The sequence below is a fragment of the Epithele typhae genome, assembly GCF_022376455.1.
Source record: "Epithele typhae strain CBS 203.58 chromosome Unknown BXZ73scaffold_1, whole genome shotgun sequence".
Lineage (NCBI taxonomy): Eukaryota > Fungi > Basidiomycota > Agaricomycetes > Polyporales > Epitheliaceae > Epithele > Epithele typhae.
This window is the reverse complement of record NW_025954192.1, coordinates 1,251,481-1,276,113: the sequence shown is the minus strand read 5'-3', so window position 1 is coordinate 1,276,113 and position 24,633 is coordinate 1,251,481. Positions and strand designations below refer to the sequence as shown.

Here is a 24,633-nt window from a genome sequence, read left to right as displayed (position 1 = left end):
AGTTATCGTGGGCAGACTGCATACGTAATAAGTACATTCAGCGTCATCAAGCAGTCTACACAGCGGGCGGAGAAGCGATTACAGAGACCAAAACATATCATAGGTCATGGCAGTCGTGATGCGATGTCCAGACGGTTCAAAGTCGGGGAAGCGTTCGAAGTGGTATCACGGGGCGCTGAGAACAATCTAGAGAAGATGTGTGTCAATTGATGCCTGCAGAAGTTTGGAAGTTATCGTTACATACCCTCATGAACTGCTCGTAGTTCATTTGCACCCAACCATCGCGATCGGTGTCAACCCTGCGCCAATGTGAGGATCAAGACAGGCGGACGGTTAAGCGGACACATACCTCTGGAACGCCTCGGTCAGAGTCTTGACAACGACGCATGCCCGCACGAAGCGGTCGAAAGTGATACCGGGCGGCGGACCGTACCGGTCAGAGGGGCCCGAAGCTACTTCATAAAGCCAGTTCAAGAAGTGCCGCTGCAGGCCGGATGGAAGGCACATACCATACTTCTGCTCGAGGAGCGAGAGCAACATCGGGGAGAGATTGTACCCGAAGCTGCGGAGGGCCTCGGAGAGCTCGGCACCCTCGATGGAGCCCGAGTGATCGCGGTCGAAGTGCCTGAACACGTTCTGCCAGTCCTGGATGTACTTCCACAGCCCGGCGAATTCTGGCGGCGAGCAGAAGCACGTCAGCGAGCGTGACGCGGGAGAAGGCAAGACAGGGTGCCCGTGTTCGGTTGGGCTGTATGCACGCACCGTTGAAGCCAATCGACCCGCTGCGGTCAGTGTCCTGCACGAAAAATAACATCAGCCTTCGCTGTCGGTGGCGAAAGGGATAAAAGGCACTCACGAAGATAGACATGAGCATCTTGACCGTATCGAGGTCGAACTCTGCAAATGAATCGTCAAACTCCGCGGCCTGGTCTAACAGACGCGCACGAGTCTCGGATGACACGAGGCCTGCCTGGGCACGGTCTCGCTCCACATCCTCGCGCGCACATGCCAATCGGAGAGCAAATACTCACTCGTCCAGTTTCCTGCGGACAGCCAAACGGTGATTAGCCACGATCGTTCCCGAACCCGCGAGATCAGCGAACCCGATGGGGTCGTGCGACTTCGCGGGAAGGATTCTTGGGAGAGCGGACGTACCATTCACAAGTGCTTGCTGCAGCTCCGTGACACTAATCGCGCCCGAGCGGTCTGCGTCGACGGCCGAGAACCATTGCCAAAGTTGAGGGTCGGCTCCGGGCGGGGGGCCGACGGACGGCGGGGGAGCGCCATATGGGGGCTGGGCTGGGCGGCCGTACCCCTGCTGGGATTGGTATCCGCCGTACTGTTGTGCGCTTGGAGGCCGCTGCTGTTGATAGTGGCTCGCGTTCGATGCGTGGCGATGGGGGGTACCGTAGCGGACAGACATTTGGGAGGATGCGGGGAGAGGAGAAGGTGGAGGAAGGGAAGGAGCAAGGGGGCTGGGAATAATGATGAAAGCGGACGTTTGAGTTCTAAGCAGGAGCGCCTTATGAGAGCGCTTCAGGGGCGCCTCATCAGCGGGCGCGGGGCTGTGTGTCACCGATTGTATTCTCACCGCGACGTTGACTCGTGCGGTGCTTGGCTGACAATGCTCTGATCAGCCTTGGCCTGCGCAGGCGAGTGCTCGCTGTGCGCGATGGCGGGGAGTGAGCCCAGCATTCTCCGGTCCGTCCTGCGCGATGATCGAACAGGTGGGTACTATGACGCACTGCTTGCGTAGTCTCGCCTCCAACGGCAATGCGCCATGCCGCCCTCGGCATTATCCATTCCGCCCACCGTGCGTCCCCGCGCAGGCGGCAGGCCACACGACCTTCAATTCTGTGCTCTTCTGCAAAGATAAGTGAGACGCAATACACGCCCATCTGTCACTTTCTTATCAATCCAACCCTGGGCCCGCGTGCATACTCGTCATTTTTACGCACCAGTTGGCGATTGAGACCAGGGATGGGTTAACGAAGGCTATCTCGGCGGATCTTGGGCGCGCCGCAAAATCACATGACCGGAACTCGCCAGGGCAAGCTAGATCCCGAGCCGGTCAAAAGGCTGGGAAGACTCTGCGCGTCTAATCGGCCGACACAAGTCCTGGAACGACCGCAAGGGCACAGGTTGTCTTCTTCTAGCACCACTGTCGGACTCTTTCACCGAACACGGTGTCTCAAGCGGGGCTAGTGCGCTGGTTCTGGCAGGTACCGGCATCTGTTCCACTATTAGACGCATCCGCCATGGCTTCTCCGCACTTGAAGGCTGTGATATTCGACGTACGGCTCATCCTTCGGGAGTTGTTGTCACAGCCCCCTGCCGTATCGTCCACTACGCTAACCAACGACGTCTACCCTCGTTCTTTCTTCCACAGGTTGGCGGCGTAGTGTGCCGCAGCCCACTCATCGCCATTGATGAGTACGAACGCGAGCATGGGCTGCCGAACAACTACATCAACTGCGCCATGTGAGCTCAGCACTCTCGCCTTCTTCCATGCACTCGGCGCCGCCCGCACTACCGATGGCGATCCTCATGCCCCACCTCGTTCAACTGGGGCTATGTCGAACACGCTCGCTGACTGGCCCGTCTGTATTCAGAACCACCCGCGGATCGCATGGGGCATGGCAGAAGTTCGAGCGCGGGGAGATGCGCCTCGTCTCGTTCTACGCCCAGTTTGGCCGCGAGCTTTCCGATACGAAGACCAACAACCCTGCGTACGTCGCGTACTGCGCGCGCCGCAAGATGGGTGAGTACCTCCGCGTCCACCGCGCCGTCCACCGCTGACATCCCGCCCGCATGTGTTCGCCGGGGTCTGTCTCACGCGCCCGTCGTTGTGCGCCACCTTCGCTGCGATCGCCCGACAGTGCCCCCGCCGCGACTCCCGGAGGCATCGCTGGACATCGACGGTCGTGAGGTGAGCCTTTCGCCTGCCCCGCTCGAATGGCCTCTCCGATCGTAGAAGTCCGGGCTGAAAGAAACTGTCAGCTCTTCGGTCGGATGATGCGAGAGAGTGGGGTGTTCGACGACGCTGTCGTCGAGGCGATTAGGCGAATTCGCGGTAAGTCCCCATTAGTCTCTCTGCCCGCCAGCTCGAGGAGCACGTCCTTCCCGCGGCGCGGTCGGGGCGTCTGCGACGTCTGCTAGCCCGCCGGCAGCTCTGTGTGGCACCCGTGCTGACCGTTTTAAATTTGTCCTCCACTCTGCTATCGCTCCCGCTCTCGATGGGACCCCGGCGTACCGTGCTGCTACGCCCTACTTCCATGCCTGGCCCTCGTGCGCTCTATGCGGCGACGGGGACGAACGTTGCTGCCCGCGCGGACATCCGATCGGTTTTCCCTTTCTCGTGCTTTGTCACGTTGACGCCAACACCAACGCGCACGGTATCGACATCGACATCACGGAACGCCGCGACGTTGGCGCTTTACTCCGTACCTACGTCAACGGCGACGGTGCGCGGTCGATCCGAATGCTGCAGCGGCAGGCAGGTGGCAAGTCATCGCGCTCACGAACAACTTCTCGAAGGCGGACGCAGACGTGGTCGGCGACGAGCCGCCGTCCAAGGCGGATGCGCCGTGGTTCACGAGCACGGAGGACGAGCTCAAGTTCCTGGGCTGGCAGGACGGTGCGACGCCGCCGCGGCTCCGCGCCCTCTTCGACGACTTCTGCGACTCGAGTGCGCTCGGGATGAGGTGCGTCGCTCTCGCCCGCCGCGCCGTGTGCCCGGGCGATATCTCTCTGACATGTCTTCTTTTAATTTTCGCATGGACTTTGGCTCTGGCCGCCTCGACCCCGCGCCTGATGCGCCGCCCACTCTCCACCTTCACGCCCGTGCGCGAACGCCTGCGTGCCGCCGCTGCTCGGTCGCGCGTGTGCCCTGGGTGTCTGCCACGGCCGCCCTCCGCGCGCTTCCCCCCTCGCCTCTCCGTCCGCGGGCCCCCGACACAGGAAGCCGGAGCCCGGGTTCTACCTGCTCGCCTGCGAGCGCAACGGGATCGCGCCGTCGGAGGCCGTCTTTCTCGACGACCTCGGGATGTGCGTCGCCCTGCTCATTTCCCCCTCGGCGTTCTGCCTTCACCGCGCGCGCCTGGCGGAACTGACGTGCGCGCGATTGTGACGCAGGAACCTGAAAGCGGCCCAGGCGCTCGGGATGGAAACCATCCGTGCGTGTCCGTTTCGTCATCCTGCGCCTTCCTCCTTCTCTGCCCGTCCGCTGGAGACGCCGCCCCTCTTTTTTTTTCTCTCCGTGCGCTCTCGTCACACGCCCGCGACCGACGCCGACACCGACTCCGTCCCCACGGGCGCGTGAAAGTGCATGCTGGTGCACATGCACGATCGACGTCCAGTGTCCACAGTGCATCACGCTTCCCCCATGAGGCAGACGGAGGTCGGGGGCCTGGCACACAAAGCAAACCTGGCACACACCCAGCCGCTGCCGGCGTCGGCGTCGGTGACGGGCTGGACGCGTCGCTCGCCCGGGCACCCACGCATCTCACGCATCGGCGCACACAGACGTCCCCATCGGCGGCTCCCTCGGGGCGCTCGCGAAGCTCGAAGCCAAGCTCGGCATCGCCCTCACCGACGCGCCACGTCCCCCCGCGCCGCCGCCTTCCCGGCTCTGACGAAACGCGTACGGCACAGATGTCGGAGGGGGGCGACCGCGGCCTCGATCGAGATCGCGGCTGCGCGGGCGGGGGGCACGCGCACGCGTCGCGGCGTTAGCAGTGGCGGGTCGCGCAGACGTGCCCGTACGCCTGTCGATCCCATTGCTTTCTTCGGCTCGGGCGGCGCGCGGAGGGGAAGGCTCGAGCAGAGGAAGCGAAGAGCGGGCACGCTCGGCGAGCGTGGGCGGGACTGGTCTCGCACGGCGTCGATGCAGAGGGACGGCGGACGGTTCGTCTATAGGTCTTTACTACGCGCGGCGCATATGTCTACATAGTTCAGAACGGCTTGTCCGATGCGGGGGTCTTGTCCTCCCAGTAGCTGCCCACCTGGGAGTGTCTGGAGTTGGAGAAACCGCCGAGAGGAGGCAGAGAGGCGAGACGCACCATTGGAATCTGGGAGAGGAACCCACGCTTGACGAGAGGCGTGACCGAGAGCAGCTGCACGGCCATCCCGGTCAGATCCCCCCGCACTCGTGTCATGGATGCACTAGGTGACGTACGTAGAGTGCCGCAACCCCCGCTCCTGCTCCCCACATGCCCATGCTCGGTGCCCAAGTGCGGGCGAACTGCAGAGACGGCGAACCCGGTATTAGCCGACAGGCTCAGCAGGGCGACGATGGCGGGCTACTTGCCTGGAAGAGAGGCTTCTGGGGCGGGACGGGGTGGAAGTAGACGCGAGACATGGCGCGGTGAGAGCGTGGGGTGGCGACGGGTGGTGTCGGCGACGGGCTGGACGACGGGCTTTTGCAAGGAGCGGATGCGGCCAGCAACCTGCGCTCACTGTCCGCTGGCCCTCGCGGGAACTCCCGAAGGCCCGCTCGGCGTCCTCCCAAATTGCCGACCCGCACCCGGGCCGGACGTGCGCTGACTTGGCCATTCCCTAAGTTTCTTACTACTTGTTGTCGTCGCCGTCGTCGTTGGAACCTCGCTCGCCCACTCCGTCATCTCCACACATCACTGCTCCAGTATCTCAGCGGCCTCCGGACTTGCATATATCTGCCTTCAGGTTTTTGACGAGACGCCCACCACACACCATCCCTAAGTTGTAACAGTTGCTCAATACTACTTACTTCCTCCGCTATTGCGTGTACCGTTGTTGATTTCGGGCAGAACTTTCGAGTCCTTCTCAATATCAGATGTGTATTTGAACAGCATTGGCCTCCTTGGCGAAGACGAGTCTCTTCGATCGTCTACTCTCATATTGGCATAGCGTCGTTGGCGCAAGCTACTTACTTCATCCCGAGAGGGGGACTCGTTCGTCCTTCTCCTTCTCGCTCGTCTTTCGCGCTCCTCGTCTATGTTGTCTAACCACTGAGAATTCTATATCATATTCCATACAGGAGTTCCCCAAGTCGCCACGAATGCAAGTCCCTTTATTGCTTTCCGTGTCTATATCGGACTGACCATCTTCCTTCCAACTACTTCTCCTTTCGCTCTTGGATGCGACAGCCTCACACCGTTCCGACGGGTAAGAAAGGGAGAAAATCACAATGGTATCGCTGTGGACAGCGGCCACCCGGATCTCTTACACCGTTTCCAACCCCACGGGCAGATTCTCCCCCGCTCCCTTCAAGGAGTCGGTCTATGGTGTCTTCGACACCCGTCTGAACGAGGTATAGGATAATATCGCCCCGGATATTCCCAAGGTGCGCGGGATCAAGACGACTTATACCATTGGCAGGGCACGCTTCTTATATCTTCAGCCACGCTTCCGAGCCTGTAGAAGAGGAGATGAAGGGCCTGAAATTGCGTCCTGCTCGGTGCTACCACCGCCGATATCACCGACAATGCCTCTCAGCAGATATCGTTCGCTCCGGAGTCGTCACTACCAATCATCACTTTGCACTGAGTTATAAAACCTCTATACCTCTCACATTTAGAGGTTGCTGGAGGTTTAAAATCTTTTAGAGGATCGGTTCTTGAGTGGTCGTGTGCAGAATAGTTGTAGTAGAATCGTATAAAAATTCATCGGCAACTAGTGTAAACCGACTAGAGGGACAGGAGCGGAGTGGTTGTCAGCCAGTGGAACTCCAGAAGCCTGCCGGCGTCCGAATTCCAACACGGGCCGGACGGGCGCCTACACAATTTTTGCCATCGTCGTCGCCGTCGTGTAGACTTCGCCTGGCGGTACGCAGTCCTCTGTGCTTCTTGCTTCCACCTCGCCCGCTGAGGCCGCCCACTCCGTCATCTCCTTACACCCCTGCGCCGGCCTCTCAACGGCCTCCAGACGTTCTTGTGCACCCATCTACCTTCAGGAGCTGATTCTCCTCCGATCTGCCGGCCCCGTCCACACGGTGCACCTCCTCTGCCGGGCTCACCAGGACTTCTCAAAACCGAAAACTTCAATCACCCGATCCTAAGCCGCGCCCGCACCGATGGCGAACCCGCGACAGCGGCGCAAGACGCGCTCGGGCACGCACAAGGCCGTGCAGCACTCGCGGCGCGCGAAGACGCTGCTCAAGAAACAACCGCGTTCGTACCGTCCCCCTCCCCATCCCCAGACCTCCACCGTGCTCGCGGCCGCGGTGCCTGCGGCGGCGCCGTAGGGGGGGAGGAGAAGGACCCCCCGGCGCGCACGCCGCAGGGCCCCGCGCACGCGCGACGCACGCGTTTCACGGCTCCCGCTCACGCCGCCGCCCGGCCGTTTGCAGCACTCCGAGGACCGAAGGCGCTCCAGGACGCCTGGGATCCGCGGAAGACGGTGCGCCAAAAGTGAGTGGGCCTGTCGGCGCCGTCGCTCGCCCGACGCGCGCGGGAACTTCGGTCGGGGCTGACCCGCGCGGTGCACGAACAGTTACGAGGCGTTGGGCCTGGCGGCGTCGCTGAACCCGATCGCGTCCGGAGGGACGGAGAAGCGGCTGGGCGGGCGTGCTGCGGAAGGTGAACGCGGAGGAGGAGAAGACGCCCCCGTCGGGGGCTCGTCGACCGTGGGCGCGAGGCCGGCGGGGGCGGAGGCCAAATTGCCGAAGGGGTGGGGGCGGATCATCCGGGACGCGGAGGGGAACGTCGTCGACATCGAGCTCGCGGACGAAGAGGAGGCGGGAGTGGACGAGGCCGGGGACGGGCTGGACGAGGTCGCGGACCCTCGGGAGGACGGGCGACTGGCGGGCTGGGTGGCGGTGGGGGCGCGTGACGGGGGGGACGGAGGAGGGGTTGTGGGAGGTGAGTGCCGCGGGAGGGGAGATTCTGTGGAAGATCGCGCCTGGCGTGTGGGCAGGGTGTGATGGGCTCATGAGGGCCTTCTCATCCTCTGCCACACCCGGCCCGTCTCTCGGGCTCTCGGTCGGGGGAGCATCGCGCTCACATGTTGGCTGCTATTCTTGCCAGTGCTCGAGCAACTTTCCGAGGCGCGGGCAGGGCAGGGCACGCGGCGGCACGCGTCCCAGGGCGAGCTCGCGCTGCTGCGGGCGCTGGTGGCCAAGCACGGGGAGGACGTGGAGGAGATGGCGCGGGACCGGCGGGCGAACGTCGAGCAGCGGACGGCCGGGGAGCTCAGGCGGGCGATCCGCAAGGCTGGCGGCCTCGGCGCGCTGGCGGGGGCGGACTAGTCACATGCGGTGGACGAGGAGACAAGGGCGGTGGACGGCGGTAGGCGCGGCGGATGTGGCTGTACGGAGAAAGAGACGCTCGGCTGTCGTGCACTCCCAGCCGACGCTTTGGTCGAAGAGCGGTGCGCGTCGTGGCTCACTCCATGTCATGCTTTCCGATCGTCCATCTGCCTGCTCAGGCTCCGATCCCGACATGAGTTCTATTCCATCCGTCTTGGCTGCCGTTTGCACCACGTTGACAAGTCCAGACGACGGAGGCTGCGGCTCGCGGCTCGCACGTCGCATTAGCTCGCCCGGGCGCCCGTCCTCGAAGCCATCGCGACGTCTGCCCGCTTTGTCAACCGCACGCCCACGGGAAGCCGTGCGTCGGTCGCGGAGGACATCGGCCTCACACACGGCGCGGCGTTGTGCGCGTGTGGGCCCTCGAGGACAGGCGCACACAAACCTAGTCCTCGCAAAGTGCCGGGGAGAGGCGCGCGCAAGGCATGGTATGTTCTCGTCCTGTATCTTATTTGACGGCAGCTGATGGACGGCCGGAGAGGCTGCGCGGCGACCTGGCGTTCACCTGGCGCGCGACGCTCCAATTGGAATACCTCGCCCGGCACGGGCGGGTGAAGCGGCGCGAGGGCTGGGCGCACGGCAGGGAAGCGCATTCTCGCCGTGAACCGCCCAGGTTTGGACACCACTCGCCCTCCGCGCGCTCGCCCGACCCCAACCTCGCTCTGCCGCCCCCGGGGCTTCGCAGACGTTTCCCAGCCCGCGAGCATCGCGCACGCTACCGCCCGCCCGAGGCATGGCCCCGGACGCGCACCTCTCCTGCCTTATGCGCCCCTTCCTCTCTCGGCCACCTATAAATTCTCCCGCCCGCCCCCGTCCCCTCCTCGCCGCCCCTCCCGCCGCCACCCCGGACGCGTCCTCTTGCTCCCCGAGCCCCGAACCCGCCGCGCATGTCGCCCTCCCCCCGAGACTCCGCGTCTCCCCTCAGCCGCACACACTCCCCGTCCCCCTACCCAACCTCCGGCATGTCGCGCAAGGCCCCCGCGCAGCCAAAGTCCACCCGCCAACAGTACAGCGGTGCGCGCGCCCCCCTCTCCCCCGTGCGCGCACCCAGCTCACTCGCTCCTCTCCCAGCTTGCGGCGCGTGTCGCATGCGAAGGTGCCCTCCCCCCGCGGTCCGCCCGCCCGCGCACTACTAACTCGCCCGCTCTCCCTCCCCGGACTGCCCCTGCAGGGTCAAATGCGACCTCAAGGACCTCCCGACGCTCGCCTCGGGACAGCACCCGCCGTGCTCCAACTGTAGCGAGCGCGGCCTTAACTGCGTGTGCGTATCGCGATCCCCCGTCCGTGCAGTGTCCCTCCCGCTCACGCTCTGATTAGCGACGAGTTTGCCGAGGTCAAGGCCGTCAAGCTCCTCAGACGTGGGCGCCGCCTCCAGAAAGTAGAGTGAGCCCCCTCCTTCGCCACGCGCCCCGTCGCGCTCGCGCTCACCCCCACCCTCCGCGCAGGGCCGTGTACGGCAAGGCGTCCAAGGAGGACGCGGACCTGCACACCGTCATCCCGCCCCGGAGCGTGATCCCCAGCTGAAGCCCGAGTTCTTCAGGTCGTCTTTCTTCCGCCGGTTCCACATACAGCGTGAGCCCGCCGCCTCCGCCGCCACCGCGCTCGTCGATCGCTCACAGGCACTGCGGCGCCGCTAACACCCATTAGGACCCATACTGGAGCCAACGGAGTACTGCCCGCGGTTCACGGAGTGGTTCAACGGCACGTCGGACTGCCTCTTGTTTCCCGGCCAACTCATCGCGCTCGTGCTCGTCGTCTGGGCCGCGAGCTACGGCCTCGACGAGGGAGGCGAAGAGGTGCCCGAGTTCCGGGGCGAAGATTTCCAACAACGCAAGGAGCGCGTGAACGACATGCTCGTCGAGCTCCTATACCTCGTTGACATACACGGACTCCTCCGGAAACCCTGTTGGGACGGAGTCAGAGCCCTGCTGCTCATCTTGCCTTTGACGGAAGGTTCGTCACATTCTTTCATATTAAACGTGGCCACACGCCGAGCCCTCCCACACAGACGTTCAGACCCCCATGGAGAGACTGGTGATGAGCGACGCCACGATGAGCCAGGTATATGCGCTCTGCAGCGTGCCCTCGCCAGAAAGCGTTCAAGGCGATTACGTCGACGCCCTCGTTCGTGCGAGGGTTTTCTGGTACGCACACGTCACCGACGGCATAACCAGCGGGCTACGAGGTGGCCGGGTCATTCTGTACGTCCTCGGAGACGCTATCACTTAGCGCGGCTCATGCTCATCCAATCCCAGAACCGACGACGATCTGTCATCGTTTGAGGCGACCCTCCCCCCTGTCGGCGCTGACGGTGGCCCGTCGACCGCGTACTCCTTTGCTTACCGGTTCGCCACTATCCCCATTCGCATCGCTTCCGTGTGTCGTGACATCCACGCCTGCCTCACCGGTCCGAAGGCGCGTCAACGCGAAGACTTGGACGAGGAAGGTCTGCTCGAGTCGTGGGACGTTCTCGAAAAATGCTGGCGAGACCTCGAGGGCCTCCGGCAGTTCTCGTCGTTCGGAATCAATCAACCCGAGGACATTGAGAGGTTTATCGATGGCTGGCAGGTGAGTCCTTGTCACAGCTGTCTAGCCCTATCTTGACACTGATTTTGCGGTCGTGATCATCCAAGATATTCCTCTTTGAGTCACGTACGATCACTTCTTTCTCCTGTGAGCCACGCCGTCGCTAACCTTCTGACACACAGATAATGTCATCCGTGAGGCTCTCAAGTCGAGGCTAGTTGCGCTTCCGGCCCAGGAGATGTCGTATCTGCCTGATGGACAACCATCCCCGAGGTCTCGGAAATCGGAGGTCGTCTATCGACTCCACACGAAGGCCAACTCGAAGTGCCACTATGCTGTCCGGCATGTCGTCAACATCCTTCGCAAGAACATCGGGAGCGCATTCTTTCAGTATGACGCAGCTCTAGTCCGGGACGGGTGTTTTTTCGCGGGCTTCTTGTTAGCCGGAGAAAGCGGTTCAAGGGAAGACGTCGAGGTCTGCATAACTGCCTTATCCGAGATGCGCTGGGCCTTTTCCAAGACAGAAGAGCGCCAGCGGACCCTGCGCCTCGTCTGGGAGTCTCGCGCCGCCCAGGCTCGCAGTCAATCCTCGCGGAGTTTCACCTCTAGTCCATCCGACGACACCGTACGCGGTCCTGGCGTCTTCGAGGGCGGCTACGTGCGCCGTGGCCTTGTGCGCCCGACGAGCGTCCCGCCCCTGTCATTGTCCTCCACCACCACGATGGGGTCCGGCTTCGACGGCACTTCGGACTCGAGATGGCCGTCGACGACCTCTGGCTCAGGCTCAGAGTCGGAGCAGTACCAACCCTCGTCCCGCTCCCCGTCCCTTCCGAGCACATCATCCTCATATGCCACCTCATCGCACAGCGCTCTCAGCCTCAGCAGCGTCCTCCACAGCGGCGACGGCAGCGCCGGGGCATCTCCCATGCTCATCACATCTTCGCGCGGACCATCAAGCCACCAGACGGTCTCCGGCCAAAGCGGGTATTTCGTACCACCATTTAATTACATGTCCATCGGCGGTGAACCCGGGATGGACACACGCGCAGCCGCGGCGCAGTCGACCACTCTGGAAGGCCTGTCGCCCGTGGATCAGACTTCGGGGGCGTTCAACCATCCCACGCCAACAGGCCCCTTTGCGTACGGCACGGTCTCGTACTCGTCGTCGAACATCCCCCAGCCGGAGAGTGGCTCCAGTTATCTTCCCCCGCCGGCTGCAGCCCAGGGCGGCAGTCCCTCGTTTGGGAATGCTGCGAGCTATTACTAGGTCGTTGGTAGCGTGGAGCTTTCGCCAACCACCGAGATGACGGCAAGGTTCGTCGTCGCTTCTCGCGTTCTACTGTTTATTCCCTATCGTCATCATGCTATCGTCGCACTGTCTCTGTCGAATGCACCTCTCGGAACGTCCGTCCCGACTACTGTATTTGTCGCCCCGGCCGCTGGACCTCTTGGACTCCCTGATCTGGTACCTTACGTGTATATAGCCCTAGTCCCCGCCGCAATGTCCCCTCCGCATCGCTGTATTACACCTCCCGCCCACCATACGCTTCCTTGACACCGATACCCCACCCCTGCCTGCACCCCGCACCCGAGTCCCGATCCTGCCACGCCGCCAGCATAGCACCGTTACTGTACTTGTTTCAAATACTTCCGCATCCCGCATAACTACGTACTAGAGCCCGATCCAGATCCCCCAATCATCAGTATGAGTAGACCCTGGGTTCATCCCGCATGACCTCACGCGCCGCGCGCCACATCGTTTCTAACATTAACGCCGCACAATATCGCCAGCAGCCCTGGCGCGTCACTGCTGGAACGTTGGGACGGGGTGTACGTACGCACACGCACTCTATCTGCTCAATCACCCACCCCCCCGCCAGATGCGCCCGCTTTCTCGCCCTTGTCAACGCCGGGCGTCGCGTCGCACGTTCCTGTTCGCATCGTCGTCGTCATCGATAAACTGGTGTTGGGTGTGGGTAGGCGTCGGTATCGGCATCGACGTTCGAAGCTGCGAGCTTCAAGGAGTTCGAACTGCTCCCTGCGCCGTCGTCGGCGGCGGCGGCGGAGACGGGCGGGCCGCCGCTGTCTCCGCCGCCTCACGAATCGCGCGTGGGACGCGTGGGCAGCGATCGCGCTGGCGGCGTGGGCGTGGGTGTGGGCGTGGCCTCCCTGAGGCCGCGGGGCTGCGGAGCCCAGGAGCGCGCGCCCGCGCGCACGGTACGTAGCTAGATTCATGAGATCGGATCGCGACGCGCGTGCGCCCGTCCTGGGTGCGGGTGGGGCTTGCGCGGGCGCACCCGCGTGGGCGGATAGGCTGGCGAACGGATCAGGGCATATTGAAAAGCACCGAGCCCTCCGCGCGGCGCGCGCGCGCCCCGCCGTCTGCACTCTGGACGCTGTCGGAGGCGTGACGGGCGGCATGGACGGGCCCTGCACGCGACGGTCAAATTCACGAAGCGGGCCTTAGCGACGTCGGGAGGAGGGGGGGAGGGCCACGCGCGTCGTGCGCGAGGGCCCTGGCGTCGACGTCAGTGTCGACGGGGGATGCGGCGCGGCGGCGAAGGCGAGGGGGAGGGCACGCGGGTGGCTCGGTATGCGCGATAGCCCCCGTACGTACGAGCGTGCCTCGAGCGCGCGCACCGCGAGATGGGCGCGTCGACGGGGTCGACGGCCAGGGTGCAGTTCGCCCTGCGTGCGGGACGCGTCGCCCGGAGGTGCCCCGCTGCGCCGCCGGGAGCGCGCTGCGGCGTCGCGGCGTCGGGGTGGGCGCGGACGCGCGAGGGGCGCGAGGGCGCGTCGTGCCCGCTTCGGGGGAGCCGCCGGCGAGCTAGCTAGTCTGCTGCAGGCACCGCCGGCGGGGCACCGGATCCGCCGTGGCGGGTGCGGGGCCTGCCAGGAAGCGCCGCGGATGGGACGGGCGAGATTCGAGTGCGCGCGCTCCCGTGTTGTCTTCAGCCCGCTGCGCCCGCATCATTGCGACGCGGCGACGCTGGTGGAGGGCTGATCACGGCGAAGAGCCCTGAGCTATAGCTTCGCGGAGACAGCGGTGTCGCGCCACATGACCGGTGGAACATTGGCGGAGGCACGCGCGCGGCGCGACGCCCCAACAAGGCGGGCGTGCGCTCCTCCGCCGCCCAGTGGAGACCGAAGGGTACGCGAGGGCGCACGCGCTCCGGCGGTCGCGGCGGGCATGTTGACGGCAGCGCGAGGGCGTGGCGGCGTATGTACTGTGATAAGTACGTATAGGTCTGCCGTAGTGCTTGGAACTCCTGAGAGACGAGGGAGAAGGCAGGCCGTCGAGTCGTTCGCGGGATCTGAAAGCGGAAGGATGCGCACAATTTGTGTGCAGGGACGCAGAAGCGACGTGGTGTTCAGTGCAGGTAGAACGGTGACCTGCCCGCACGCCGCCCGATGGGCTGGAAGCGTTCAGTTGAGTTGCGGTTCGTATTGCGAAGGTTGCCATCGTGTAGGAGGGATGGTGCTCGGGCGGTAGACGGCGGAGCGCCGAGCGAGAAGGAAGGTCGGCGAGACCATTGCACTGCACGGGGAACGTTGTGGACACGATACGGTCGGAAGATCTGCTGACAGGCCGCATCACATTCCGTGATAGATTGCAAAGGGGCAGCCCGGTGTTCTGAGCAGATATTTTGGTCTTGTGCCATGACGGCGCGTACCGTCAGAGAAGGTGGATGGGTTCACTTGCTTCATGAGAGGCGCTGGGAGAAGCCGCAGAGCACGGACGATCGCCAAGCTCAGGACGAAAACTGCTGAACACCGGTGTCATCAGCCTCCGGAGGGATCTCCAGGAACTGGGAGATGGAGTAAGTCGGAAAACATGCAGACCGACAGACTCGCACCGGACATCGCGGGCGAGGACGGGCGGCTGCATCCGCGGTAGATTGTTTGAACCGTCGGGGAGCGTCGTGCGAAGCGTACAGCTTTGCAGAGAGCGGGCGTAGTCGTGCTCGAGGCCCGAACAAGCACCCGTCGAGCCCGTCCTGCGTTCCATCCCGCCGATCTTTGGGGTTAGGGCTTCCTTCCCGCGTTCCGCAGCAGCCAAGCTCCCTGGGCAGTGCACACCGAGCTTCGCTCCAGCTCTTGCTCTCTCACCACCATCACCCCCGAACCGTCGCCATGTTCTGTGAGTCTTACCGCCCCTCTCTCCGCGCCGACAGCTGCTGAGAGCTCTTACAGGTTTCTTGCCCATCATGAGTACGTTAGCTTCTTACCGAACCCCACGATAGACGCCACACGGCGTCTCTTACGGCAGTGGACGTACAGCCTCGGTAACTCACTCCTTGTTCTCCAGTCGGCTGCCCGACAAAGATGAAGCCGGAGGGCGACCAGAGCCCCAGAATATGTCCCCGATGCCACAATGGTCTGTCTCAGCGGTCTGCCGTTCTCTCCGACCACCGGGAATCTGTTGACCCGTCCGCCCTTGTGCTATAGCTGGAGTCATCCGCGTCAAGGCCCGCTCATGGTTTGAGCTGTGCTTCGTGCCTCTCATCCCCCTGTCGTCGAAAATTGAGTGGCTCTGCACCGTCTGCAACTGGCACGTCCCTATGCAGCCCAAGTAAGTTCGCCGTTCGCGAGCCGCTTTCTCTCCGTCATACCCGCGGACCCTTTGCTAATGCCGCACCTTGCCACCCTCCTCCGTCCTCCAGTTGGGAGCCCGCTCTTCCGGCCACGGATGGCAACACCCCGGCCCAGGCCAGTGGGAGGCCATGAGCCCGCCGCCGAACGCCGCGGCTTACGGCTACCAGCCTCAGTACGTCGGCGGCAAGTAAGTCGGCCCGACAGGACCTCGCAAACTTCCACCCGGCGCCCTCTTCTCCCCGGACAATGCCCCTGTGCTTGCGGTGTACCATAGCGCTTCTTCTATATTCCCCCGCCTTCTCGGCCTACAGAACTGTCGCATGCATGTATCATACCGCCCCAGTGCTCACGAGCCAATAATCTACCGCTACCGCTTTCCGACATGATCGAACCGCACCGCCCAGGCGGGACCGCGGGGGTGGGCACCCGCTAGTCCCCGCTCCTCCGCCTCCCCTTCCGCGCCATGAACAAAACGACGATCACCGCACCCGCCACGACCCCGCAAGCTGTCGCGATGCCACAGATGTCCCCGCCCGTGAGCGCACGGTCCGCCGGCGGGGGCAAGACGACCCGCGAGGGGGGCAGGGGATCCGCGCCCCGACGCGCCACGAACGCCGCCTGGGCGGCAGGAGGGTCGGTCAGGCCGCGAAGCCCGATGGCGGGCGGCCGCGAGCCCGTCGCGACGTGGTGCGTGGCGTACACGTTCTGCGGGGAGCGCAGGCCCGAGGGTGGGCCGTGGACGGGGCGTGAGCGTGGTACGGGCGCGAGGTCGGGGGCGTGCGCGGGGCACTCGGGGGGAGGAGAGAAGGGGGGCGGACGTACCCGCAAGAACGTGTCCCCCAGGAGCCAGTCCGCGGCGAAATCTGTGAAGAGGGGGAACGGGGTGCGGGTCCCAACGAGCACGGAGATGAAGGCATATGTGTGGCGCAGAAAAAAGGGAACGGCTCAGCACGCCGACTCGAGGATAAGAAGAAGACGAAGGAAGCGGGGGGACCTTCTACTCACCCCGTCGTTCGCTTGCACACCGCCCAGACACCAGTCGCCGAGGTCGACGGAACCTTCTGCCGCCCAGGACATGTCCGCAGGGTCGACGGCGTACGCCGTCTGCTGGTCGCCCTCGCCCAGGGCGAACGAGACGGACACCCCGCGCGTGCAGGGGATTTCCCACCCGCGCTCGGACTGCCTCGCCCCGCCGACCGACGCCCAAAAGCGCGCGACGTCGGCCGTCGGCCCGAGGATGAGCGTCGTGCCCGTGTCGAGGACGGCGATAGGCGATGGGCGCCCCTGACGCGCGACTTGGACAGAGCGAATGTCGTGCCGTTGATAGACAGTGACTGGAGGGGCAGCTTCCAGTAGTCGTAGAGCGAGCCGCGCGTGGGGAGGACGGGGTGGATCGTGAGCTCTTCGATGGACGCCGCAAGTGATGGGTCGAGCTCCCCCAACGTGAACGAGGAGCTGTTGGTGTCGCGGCCGAGCCGGAACGCGAAGAACCCTGGGAGTCATCATTCAGTCCTGAGAACAGATTGTCCGCTATTGTTCGGCCAATCGTGTCAGGAATGGAGGCTTCGGCAGGAAACGCCAAACCCAAGATGCCACTGTTTCCGGTATCAGAGAGCCCTAGGCCGTTTGTGGAATTGGCCATGGCTGTGAGCATGTGTGAGAGCATCGAGACATTGCCTCGGACCGAAGGGGGAAAGAGGGAGCACTAACCGAACGTCTGTTCCGAAACCTCGAAGTCTCCGAGCCTGGCGGTGTCAGCGCCAACGAGGCCAGTCACGTTTCCGGCAAGATAGTCGAGATGGAAGGGCTGGTCGGTCAATGTCAGGGAAGAAGTCCTGTTGTATTTTCGGACCCCTGCGCACTCTTCTGATATGCAGTCAGAGGACACGACCCACTGTTCGCTCGCCAATCAGCGGCTCGAAATGTCAGGCGCTGCTGCTGCGAAGTCAAACTTACCAGGTCAGAGGAGCCCGTGTCAAGGAGGAGACTAAACGCCTGGCCGCCGATGCTGGGAGCGGATCAGAGGATTTAATTGACTTGAAATCGAGTATGGAAGGTACCCACTTAACCTCAATGAGGTACGCGCTATGCAGGATCGATCAATGAAAATATAAACAACGACGCGATTACGGCACTTACAAGTCGTGGCTGCTTGCCACAGTCAGGTCTCCATTGACCGTCGCCGAGATTCGAGGTTCAGTGTTCGAGCTCGGCGACACCAGTTGGATAGGTATTTTGCCCCTCGCCCCAACATCCGGACCGCGGCAAGAAGACACGAAAGAGCTACGAGCCAGTGGGCGAAACCACCACGTTGAGACATGATGCGGCGAAGGTGAGAGGGGAAGCACGGTGCTGTATGCACGGATTGTCATGGAGCTGACCGAGGCTGACAGCATGCCAAAGCGAAGAGGGTAACCTTCACCGGTGACTAGACACCGTCAAGTCAAGGCATCCACAACCGTGCTGGACAGAATTATAAGCTGGTATACGGCGCTACGTTGGAACATGATACATAAGCAGAGGCAGGAAATGTGGTTTTGTGAGCACCCCCGTCCATCGAGTCTATTTCCGTTGGCCAGAGCTTCTCTTGCCGCTTAGCCAGTAGGTACTCACATCATGTTCTACAGGCTATGTGCAGTAGCCCAAGATCAGCATCGCCAGCTGATGGCAGCGCCGGAGAGATGGCTGGGAGAGTGCGGGCGGGACGGGGAATGGCGCGGGCGGCAGAGGGGAGGCGGTGGTGAGCACAAAGGGCGTCTGCCGGCCATGCGCTGCCAAACAGAGCGAGCGACACGCGTCACGACCACCGCCTGAACCCTTCCGCTCTCCTCCTTCCACGACCGTCTGTTAGACTTCCCATCCCCTCCAAGACCTCCCCGCCACCCCGTACGACCGCCATGCACACCTCCGAGTACGACTACCTCTTCAAGCTCCTCCTGATTGGTGATTCTGGTGTCGGCAAGGTACGTGGTTCCCTCATATCCGTCCCACAAAGGGTGCTGCGGATAATCCCATCGCAGCGGGCTTACATGGCCACGCGTCGTTCCTCTACAGTCCTGCTTGCTGCTCCGTTTCGCGGACGACACCTACACGGAGAGCTACATCAGCACGATTGGCGTGGACTTCAAGATTAGGACCATCGAACTCGAGGGCAAGACCGTGAAACTCCAGATTGTGCGTATCTTCATCCTCTCCCTTTTCTGGCCGCATCCTCGCCATCGTGTACGTTGCTCTGGAGCATCCTTCGAGGCTGTATAGAATACAAGTTGTGCTACATGCCCGAAGCATCGCCGTAGATGCCGGTCTGGGCGCGTCCCGGCAGCATTGGCCCCAGCGTCGTGATGCGTGCAAGTACACGTTCCTGTTGACCATCTCCGTTCAAAACGTATCCGAGAGATTGTGGAGATTGTAACTGACGCGCGGGCGGCTTGATGTAGTGGGATACCGCAGGTATGTTTTCACCCTGTTGTTGGTTCAAAATCGTCTGATCGCGTTTGTACAGGACAAGAACGTTTCCGCACCATTACCTCGTCGTACTACCGTGGCGCGCATGGTATCATTGTTGTCTACGACGTTACCGATAACGGTAGGACCCCATCAAGCTATATCCCATCCGCCGCTCATCACTGGTTTCGTTAGACACCTTCACAAACGTCAAGCAGTGGCTGCAGGAGATCGACCGTTACGCATCTGAGGGCGTGAACAAGCTGCTCGTCGGCAACAAGTCTGACCTCACCAGCAAGAAGGTTGTGGAGTACAGTGTCGCGAAGGTAGGTAACTGTGGTGCTTCCCGTCTCCAGAAACTCAACGTGCACGGTTTGCAGGAGTTCGCGGACCAGCTCAACATCCCCTTCCTGGAGACTTCGGCGAAGAACGCAACGAATGTCGAGCAGGCGTTCTTGACGATGGCTAAGCAGATCAAGGACCGGTATGGCCTTCCACTTCCACTTCCAGCTCTGTTGATGCTGATTCGTGGGCTTACCCCTGTTCAGCATGGGCTCTACCACCACGGCGGCAGGCACCGGCAAGTCATCAACCATCACGCCGGGCCAAACCGTCACGCAGCAGCAAAGCGGTGGCTGCTGCTGAATGGCTTCACTGCCTGTTGTGTGCGAGGCTGCTGCTTGCATCCTGACAGCTAGGGGACTGTCGTGCATGTCGTGGTCGGGGCGGGTACTGGAGAGTTCTCGTTCGTATAATCTATGCTTACAGCCTTTGTTGTTGGACTTGCCTCCGTTCATATCATTCCCGCTTTCTTTCTGACGACTGTTTGGGGAGTGGTAACGTATCTTTCGGCACTTCTTCCAGACAGAATCTGTTGTCGCAGACACGATGCATACCTAGATGTAGGGATTAATGTCGACAGATTGATGTGCGTGTAGAGTGCCCTTAGAGGCTAGGAGGTCATGCTGTAAAGTGGTATACTAGGCTACAGAAGAAGCTACACTGGAAGTGGTATGTCAAGTATCAGAACTATGACGACTGTTATCCTCTATCCATGAACGAACTGCCTTTTTGGATACCAGGCCCATAACACGAGCCTGGTCCTCTGTGCTGCGTTCGCGATATAACCTCATGATATACCCAGCGACGCTCCAAATGTCTTGCCAGTCCGCGTCGAACAGCTCCCACCAGCAAGCGTCTGGACTCGACGGAAGCGCTATGTTCAGATGCCTTGTGGCTAGCATGATCGCCGCGCTGGCGATGGTGGGCACCGCGTACACCGCGTACACCGGTGTCTGCAACCTATTGGATAATGTGGACCGATCAACGTGAACGCGAGGTCTACGGCGGGAGTTGAAGAGGTACTCGCGCATCGTTCAGGTAGCCCCACGATTTGCTCGACACGTCTTCGCGGTCCGCGAGGCCGAGGAGACGCAGGTAGTTGACCAGCGTGCCGTAAGGGAGCACGACGTTCACATTGAACCCCAGTCGTTTCAAGATCTGCATCTCCGCAACGACCAGCGCGTCTTTGAGGTCGTAGAAGGTTGAGCCGAAGTACGACATGGGTATGTATTCGAACTCGCGCGGGAGGAGGAGGACGAAGAGGACGAAGAGGATCGGTGTTGGTGCTTCAGCTTGTGCGCGGTGTGCTGCAGGAGGAGGTCGTAGACGTTGATGAGGTCGCGCATGCGAACCGGGCACTCTTCCAGCTTTGAAGCCAGGTAAAGCGCACCCAATCCAACGTCCTGTGAGGCGTTCTTTCAACCAAGAGACCCTTTTATGAGAGGTTGAAGCTACTCACACCGATGCCAAACTGCTTCATTGAAGTAACATACCAAAACCTCTGAAACAAATCTGCGCAGTAGCCACGGCCACCTGTTTCTGTTCCACTCTGGTGAGCTCATAACTGCGTTCCCAAAGTAAAGCGACGTACTGTCGTAGAAGACTCCAGCCTCGTGGATTAATTTACATCCAAATGCCCTCAGGTCCAGCTCCAAATCTTCCGGTACGCCATCTTCGCGCGACGGGGTTTTCTCGATCCGCGCCAGAGACGCCAGCGGATATAGCGACGTCGACATTTTAGCGGGGTAGAGTAGCCAAGGACAAGAACCGTGGTCTGAGGGAAGCTTGGTCGTGGCTGAGGTTCAAGAGGTCATGGCGCGCGTCAAACGCGCGACACAACTCGACCACGACCTCCCCTGCCACCTCTTTTCCCTGCCACCACCTCCCTTCCGCAGACTTTCTGGCCCGTCCCCTGATAGACCCGGGTGAGGTCTGAGCGGGGCATACCAGCTTCAGCACCATGTCTCACCTTCCGCCCAAGCCGGACTTCGCCTCTCCTTCTCGACGTCCGTCTGACTTGCGGCCCTCTCGCCCACCTACTGCACTTCCCCCGGACAGATATCCTTCTTCTCGGATCGTCACGCGTATCCTGTACCGGTGTCACCACCGCGGTCGAGACCTGCACCCCCTCGGGATCCGTACGAGGTCGGCCGGTCGTCGGACCTATACCGGTCGGCTCGACCCCCGCCACCGACCGACTACTATAGTCGCCGGGAGGACAATAGGTTTCGCGAACGCGACTTTGATAGGCGCGGCTCTGACTATCGCTCCTCAAGACCACAAGAAGACTATGGGCGGGACAGAGACCGAGTCAGGGACAGGGAACGCGACCGAGACCACAGATACGACGAGGTGCGACGCGACCGAGGGCCAGCCCCGGGACGATATGACGACAAGGACCGAGATTGGACAAGGCAGCGGGTAGAGGGCCGGGAGAGAGAGCTGGCACGTCAACGAGAGGAAGACAGACGGTACGGCCGAGACAGGGCGCGCGAGGTTGAGCCAGAGCGGAAGTGGTACCCTCGTAAGTCGCGGTCGCCGCCACGCGACTTGAGTACGTGCTCTCTCCACCTCGATGTGGCTTCTCTCTGCTCACGCGCATACAGCTTCCAGGATCTCAGAGCGTGCAGACCCATCGCCTGCACGTAGTCGAGCGCGTTCGCCCACTTCGCCGGCCACTCACCGCGTGACTCCGCCGCAAAATGCGAGTCGGGCGGCATCCCCTTACAAGCCAGAGACGTCTCGTCCCATCCGCTCGAGGTCGCGATCCCCAGGCGAGATTAGGTTGGGCAACCATTCCATCTCAGCCGCCCGCTCTAGTACTCGCCCTCATCAAGACCCCTCGCCGCGCGACCGCCCCAGGCCATCTTCCATTCGCAGGAGTCGTAGTCCTCCGAGGCGTGAAGCGCGTCGTGAGCCAAGTCCCGCTCGTAACAGTCGCATACCGCCGACAGACTATAGAGGCCGTGACCGCCGTTCCCCTCCTCCGCGTCGTCGCTCTTACAGTCGTTCGCCACCACGCAAGAAGAGCCCGCCGAGAGCAAGAAAGCGCACCAGATCTCCCAGTCGCTCACGAAGTCGGTCTCCAACTAAGACTCCTCCGCCAAAGCGACATGTCTTACCTCCTCGGAAGTCGCCCACGCGTCCACCGCGTCCACCGACACCTACGGGTCCACGAATCCGTCCTCGACCGCCTCAACAGGTCAATCAGGATATCCCTCAGCTTCAACCAGAGGTCACCGTTCCGGAGCCTACCAGACCGGATGCCGACGGAGACATTACGATGAAAGAACCAGAGGAACCAGTAGATGTCCCCATGACCGAATCAAATCCCACTCATACTGAGGTACTTGCACCAACTCCTGCACCTGCTCCCGTACATGTGCCATCACCATCACTCATGCTCAAAGAGTCCCTTGCGACGGTTTCTGCGCCAGTCATCCCCCCTACTGTCACCCCTACTGTCATCGCGCCCACACCATCCATTCGACCTCCTGCTCCCTTGCTGCAGCCAAGCGCGTCACCTCACAACAGAACGTCGCTGCCTCCCAGGCCCGACGCTGGTACCAGCTCAGACAACAGAGAACGAGATAGAGACAAGGACAGACGACCCCCTCCTCCCAAACGACGCTCGCGGTCTCCGCCTACAGGTCCGCGTGCAGGCCCCGGTCTTCCACTGAAACCAGAGTGGGGTCGTCGCGGCACGCATCAACCAAATAAACCAGAAACCAAGCCTGGAACTCCCGTTCCCGCCGCTGCCCCCGCCCCCATTGCTGCTTCTGCCCCGGAGCACCCAGTTGAGCCAGGTTTCGTCCCTGAGATTCCTAAGTATCAAGTGAAGAGCGCTACCGCGGAGATCGACGCAGAGGTGAGTGAAGCCCCGTTTATTTATGCCCTGCCTTTCTCACTCTTGCTGTAGCTTGCACGCCTTCGGGCACACCGCACGCATATCGAGACTGAGTATGTCACAGTCGGCAAATTGGCCCAACGCGCCATGAACGAGTTGAATATCGCGGACCTCGAGGTCAAGGCCGCAGAGTTGCGGCGCGCGACCACGTCTTCTCAGCTGGAGAAGGCTCGGTTGGGTGTGCTCGGTGCTGATTTTGTCAGGCCGTAGCCTTGGTAGTGGCTGTTTGGCTGTTTTCATCTGATTCTTAATGCTCTGCTTGCAATTGTACGGCACACACATAATGTTACACCTCTCTAATGGTTTACTAGATTGCCCAATCTTGTCAACGCGCCAGCGATCGTTGAGTTAGTTCTTTAGCATCCGATGTGCGTCTATGGATCATTCACCGTAAGCCATCGCTCATCAGCTTCCACGGGTTGTGGAGGTCCGTTTTAACCGGTGATGCACAGCTGTAGATCGAAAAATTCTGCCTCGATATTTTTGATCAGCGGTGCACCTCACCCTTTCGGCCATGATCCTCATCAAGTTGACTCTGCACCCACTATTTATCGAGCTGATTGTATTCCACGGCATGAAATCGGTCCCAATGCGTCCGTCTCAAGTCTTTCTGATGTTGGGCGGAGAGTTTAAGGCCATGCTCCAGTCATACAAGACACATGAGCAAACAGAAGACCTACCGAACGCACTCTCATGCCCAAACACAACATCGGATGAGGAAAAGCAGTCCACGAGTTCCATGAGCACCAAGACAATTGCACGCGCCCGAACATCTTTGGCACACGCGGAGCTATGTCGTGCCAGTGTCCCGCCAAGGCTAGTAGTGTACTAGAATACATTGACAATACCCAAGACTGGCGAGCGGTACATGTCAATTCTTGGGCAACCGGGTGCATTCGATGTGCGTCCGCGAAGGGTCCATGGGCAAGGCGCAAAAGAAATCTTGATCCTGCACCCCGACCCACACTCATCAGCTTCCGCCAAGCTGAAAGGTCACTGAAAGAGAGGGACGCACCTGCATTGCCTGGAACATCCGTGTTGAGTGCATTTGCACCTGCCGAGTCGAGGGTTCGTGAGCAGTGTGGACAAGGGGGTGAGAGGAAAGCGTAGCGCACCATGATGCATTTCCGACCCTTCTCCTTCCCTTCTCGGAAAATCTCAGATTTTGGTGCGCCGCGTTCACTGTCGAACGTGTAACGAGAGTCTGGATCCTCCTGTGTGCCCCGCGCTACATGAAACCGGCCGCGCGAATTGTTGCAGTCGTGAAGACATACCGCAACAAAATCTTTCAGCGTCTGTTCTGCGGTGGGAGACTTCTGCTCCTCCGTAGCGTTCTGAGTGAGCTGTCCCCGGGTCTTCTGTGCGAGGGACATGGTAGTGGTTGTTGGATGTGGGGTGACAGACGCTGAGGATACGCGAGGCGCCCATATAGCGAACGCTAACCATGACGTCATGGCGGAGGAGTACAACATTGATGCTACGACTTTAACCGGTGTTTTACATGTCTATGATTGTATGGATCCAACTATCCTCT

General features: G+C 61.6%; 10 protein-coding genes across 10 annotated transcripts; 6 read left to right on the top strand and 4 right to left on the bottom strand.

Moving 5' to 3' along the window:
• Positions 1–165: 165 nt before the first annotated feature.
• On the bottom strand, positions 166–1,423 carry BXZ73DRAFT_86393 (EF-hand; the record flags this gene model as incomplete). Its single annotated transcript, XM_048024190.1, has 7 exons — positions 166–186; positions 245–299; positions 350–452; positions 510–674; positions 763–796; positions 857–897; positions 1,156–1,423. 7 exons carry the CDS (start codon positions 1,421–1,423, stop codon positions 166–168), a joined length of 687 nt encoding a protein of 228 aa, XP_047883947.1.
• Positions 1,424–2,258: 835 nt separating this feature from the next.
• BXZ73DRAFT_86392 (HAD-like protein) lies at positions 2,259–4,634 on the top strand (the record flags this gene model as incomplete). The annotated part of the gene is made up of 9 exons (XM_048024189.1): positions 2,259–2,294; positions 2,390–2,481; positions 2,613–2,761; positions 2,880–2,929; positions 3,001–3,073; positions 3,491–3,704; positions 3,961–4,047; positions 4,135–4,175; positions 4,525–4,634. The coding sequence occupies 9 exons, from the start codon at positions 2,259–2,261 to the stop codon at positions 4,632–4,634; spliced, it is 852 nt and encodes a 283-aa protein (XP_047883946.1).
• A 2,417-nt stretch (positions 4,635–7,051) lies between these two features.
• On the top strand, positions 7,052–8,224 carry BXZ73DRAFT_86391 (ribosome biogenesis protein Nop16; the record flags this gene model as incomplete). Its single annotated transcript, XM_048024188.1, has 4 exons — positions 7,052–7,148; positions 7,328–7,388; positions 7,471–7,805; positions 8,004–8,224. 4 exons carry the CDS (start codon positions 7,052–7,054, stop codon positions 8,222–8,224), a joined length of 714 nt encoding a protein of 237 aa, XP_047883945.1.
• A 1,022-nt stretch (positions 8,225–9,246) lies between these two features.
• BXZ73DRAFT_86390 (uncharacterized protein) lies at positions 9,247–12,077 on the top strand (the record flags this gene model as incomplete). Its single annotated transcript, XM_048024187.1, has 10 exons — positions 9,247–9,380; positions 9,456–9,545; positions 9,602–9,667; positions 9,730–9,775; positions 9,805–9,856; positions 9,932–10,237; positions 10,293–10,485; positions 10,540–10,852; positions 10,918–10,936; positions 10,993–12,077. The coding sequence occupies 10 exons, from the start codon at positions 9,247–9,249 to the stop codon at positions 12,075–12,077; spliced, it is 2,304 nt and encodes a 767-aa protein (XP_047883944.1).
• A 3,044-nt stretch (positions 12,078–15,121) lies between these two features.
• BXZ73DRAFT_37437 (uncharacterized protein) lies at positions 15,122–15,387 on the top strand (the record flags this gene model as incomplete). Its single annotated transcript, XM_048018004.1, has 2 exons — positions 15,122–15,188; positions 15,260–15,387. Coding segments are annotated over 2 exons (195 nt in total), but the record flags the coding sequence as incomplete, so codon positions are not given.
• A 448-nt stretch (positions 15,388–15,835) lies between these two features.
• Positions 15,836–17,726, bottom strand: BXZ73DRAFT_86389 (aspartic peptidase domain-containing protein; the record flags this gene model as incomplete). Its single annotated transcript, XM_048024186.1, has 7 exons — positions 15,836–16,111; positions 16,229–16,269; positions 16,408–16,701; positions 16,898–17,050; positions 17,117–17,300; positions 17,363–17,414; positions 17,584–17,726. 7 exons carry the CDS (start codon positions 17,724–17,726, stop codon positions 15,836–15,838), a joined length of 1,143 nt encoding a protein of 380 aa, XP_047883942.1.
• Positions 17,727–18,303: 577 nt separating this feature from the next.
• BXZ73DRAFT_37075 (GTP-binding protein ypt1) lies at positions 18,304–19,495 on the top strand (the record flags this gene model as incomplete). Its single annotated transcript, XM_048017938.1, has 7 exons — positions 18,304–18,369; positions 18,461–18,580; positions 18,844–18,856; positions 18,909–18,992; positions 19,046–19,176; positions 19,231–19,334; positions 19,399–19,495. 7 exons carry the CDS (start codon positions 18,304–18,306, stop codon positions 19,493–19,495), a joined length of 615 nt encoding a protein of 204 aa, XP_047883941.1.
• A 371-nt stretch (positions 19,496–19,866) lies between these two features.
• Positions 19,867–20,928, bottom strand: BXZ73DRAFT_86387 (cyclin-like protein; the record flags this gene model as incomplete). Its single annotated transcript, XM_048024185.1, has 5 exons — positions 19,867–20,152; positions 20,220–20,428; positions 20,521–20,595; positions 20,652–20,704; positions 20,784–20,928. 5 exons carry the CDS (start codon positions 20,926–20,928, stop codon positions 19,867–19,869), a joined length of 768 nt encoding a protein of 255 aa, XP_047883940.1.
• A 1,664-nt stretch (positions 20,929–22,592) lies between these two features.
• BXZ73DRAFT_95717 (uncharacterized protein) lies at positions 22,593–23,309 on the top strand (the record flags this gene model as incomplete). The annotated part of the gene is made up of 2 exons (XM_048026867.1): positions 22,593–23,060; positions 23,112–23,309. The coding sequence occupies 2 exons, from the start codon at positions 22,593–22,595 to the stop codon at positions 23,307–23,309; spliced, it is 666 nt and encodes a 221-aa protein (XP_047883939.1).
• A 661-nt stretch (positions 23,310–23,970) lies between these two features.
• Positions 23,971–24,472, bottom strand: BXZ73DRAFT_73028 (uncharacterized protein; the record flags this gene model as incomplete). The annotated part of the gene is made up of 4 exons (XM_048021824.1): positions 23,971–24,048; positions 24,115–24,153; positions 24,215–24,313; positions 24,374–24,472. 4 exons carry the CDS (start codon positions 24,470–24,472, stop codon positions 23,971–23,973), a joined length of 315 nt encoding a protein of 104 aa, XP_047883938.1.
• Positions 24,473–24,633: the final 161 nt, after the last annotated feature.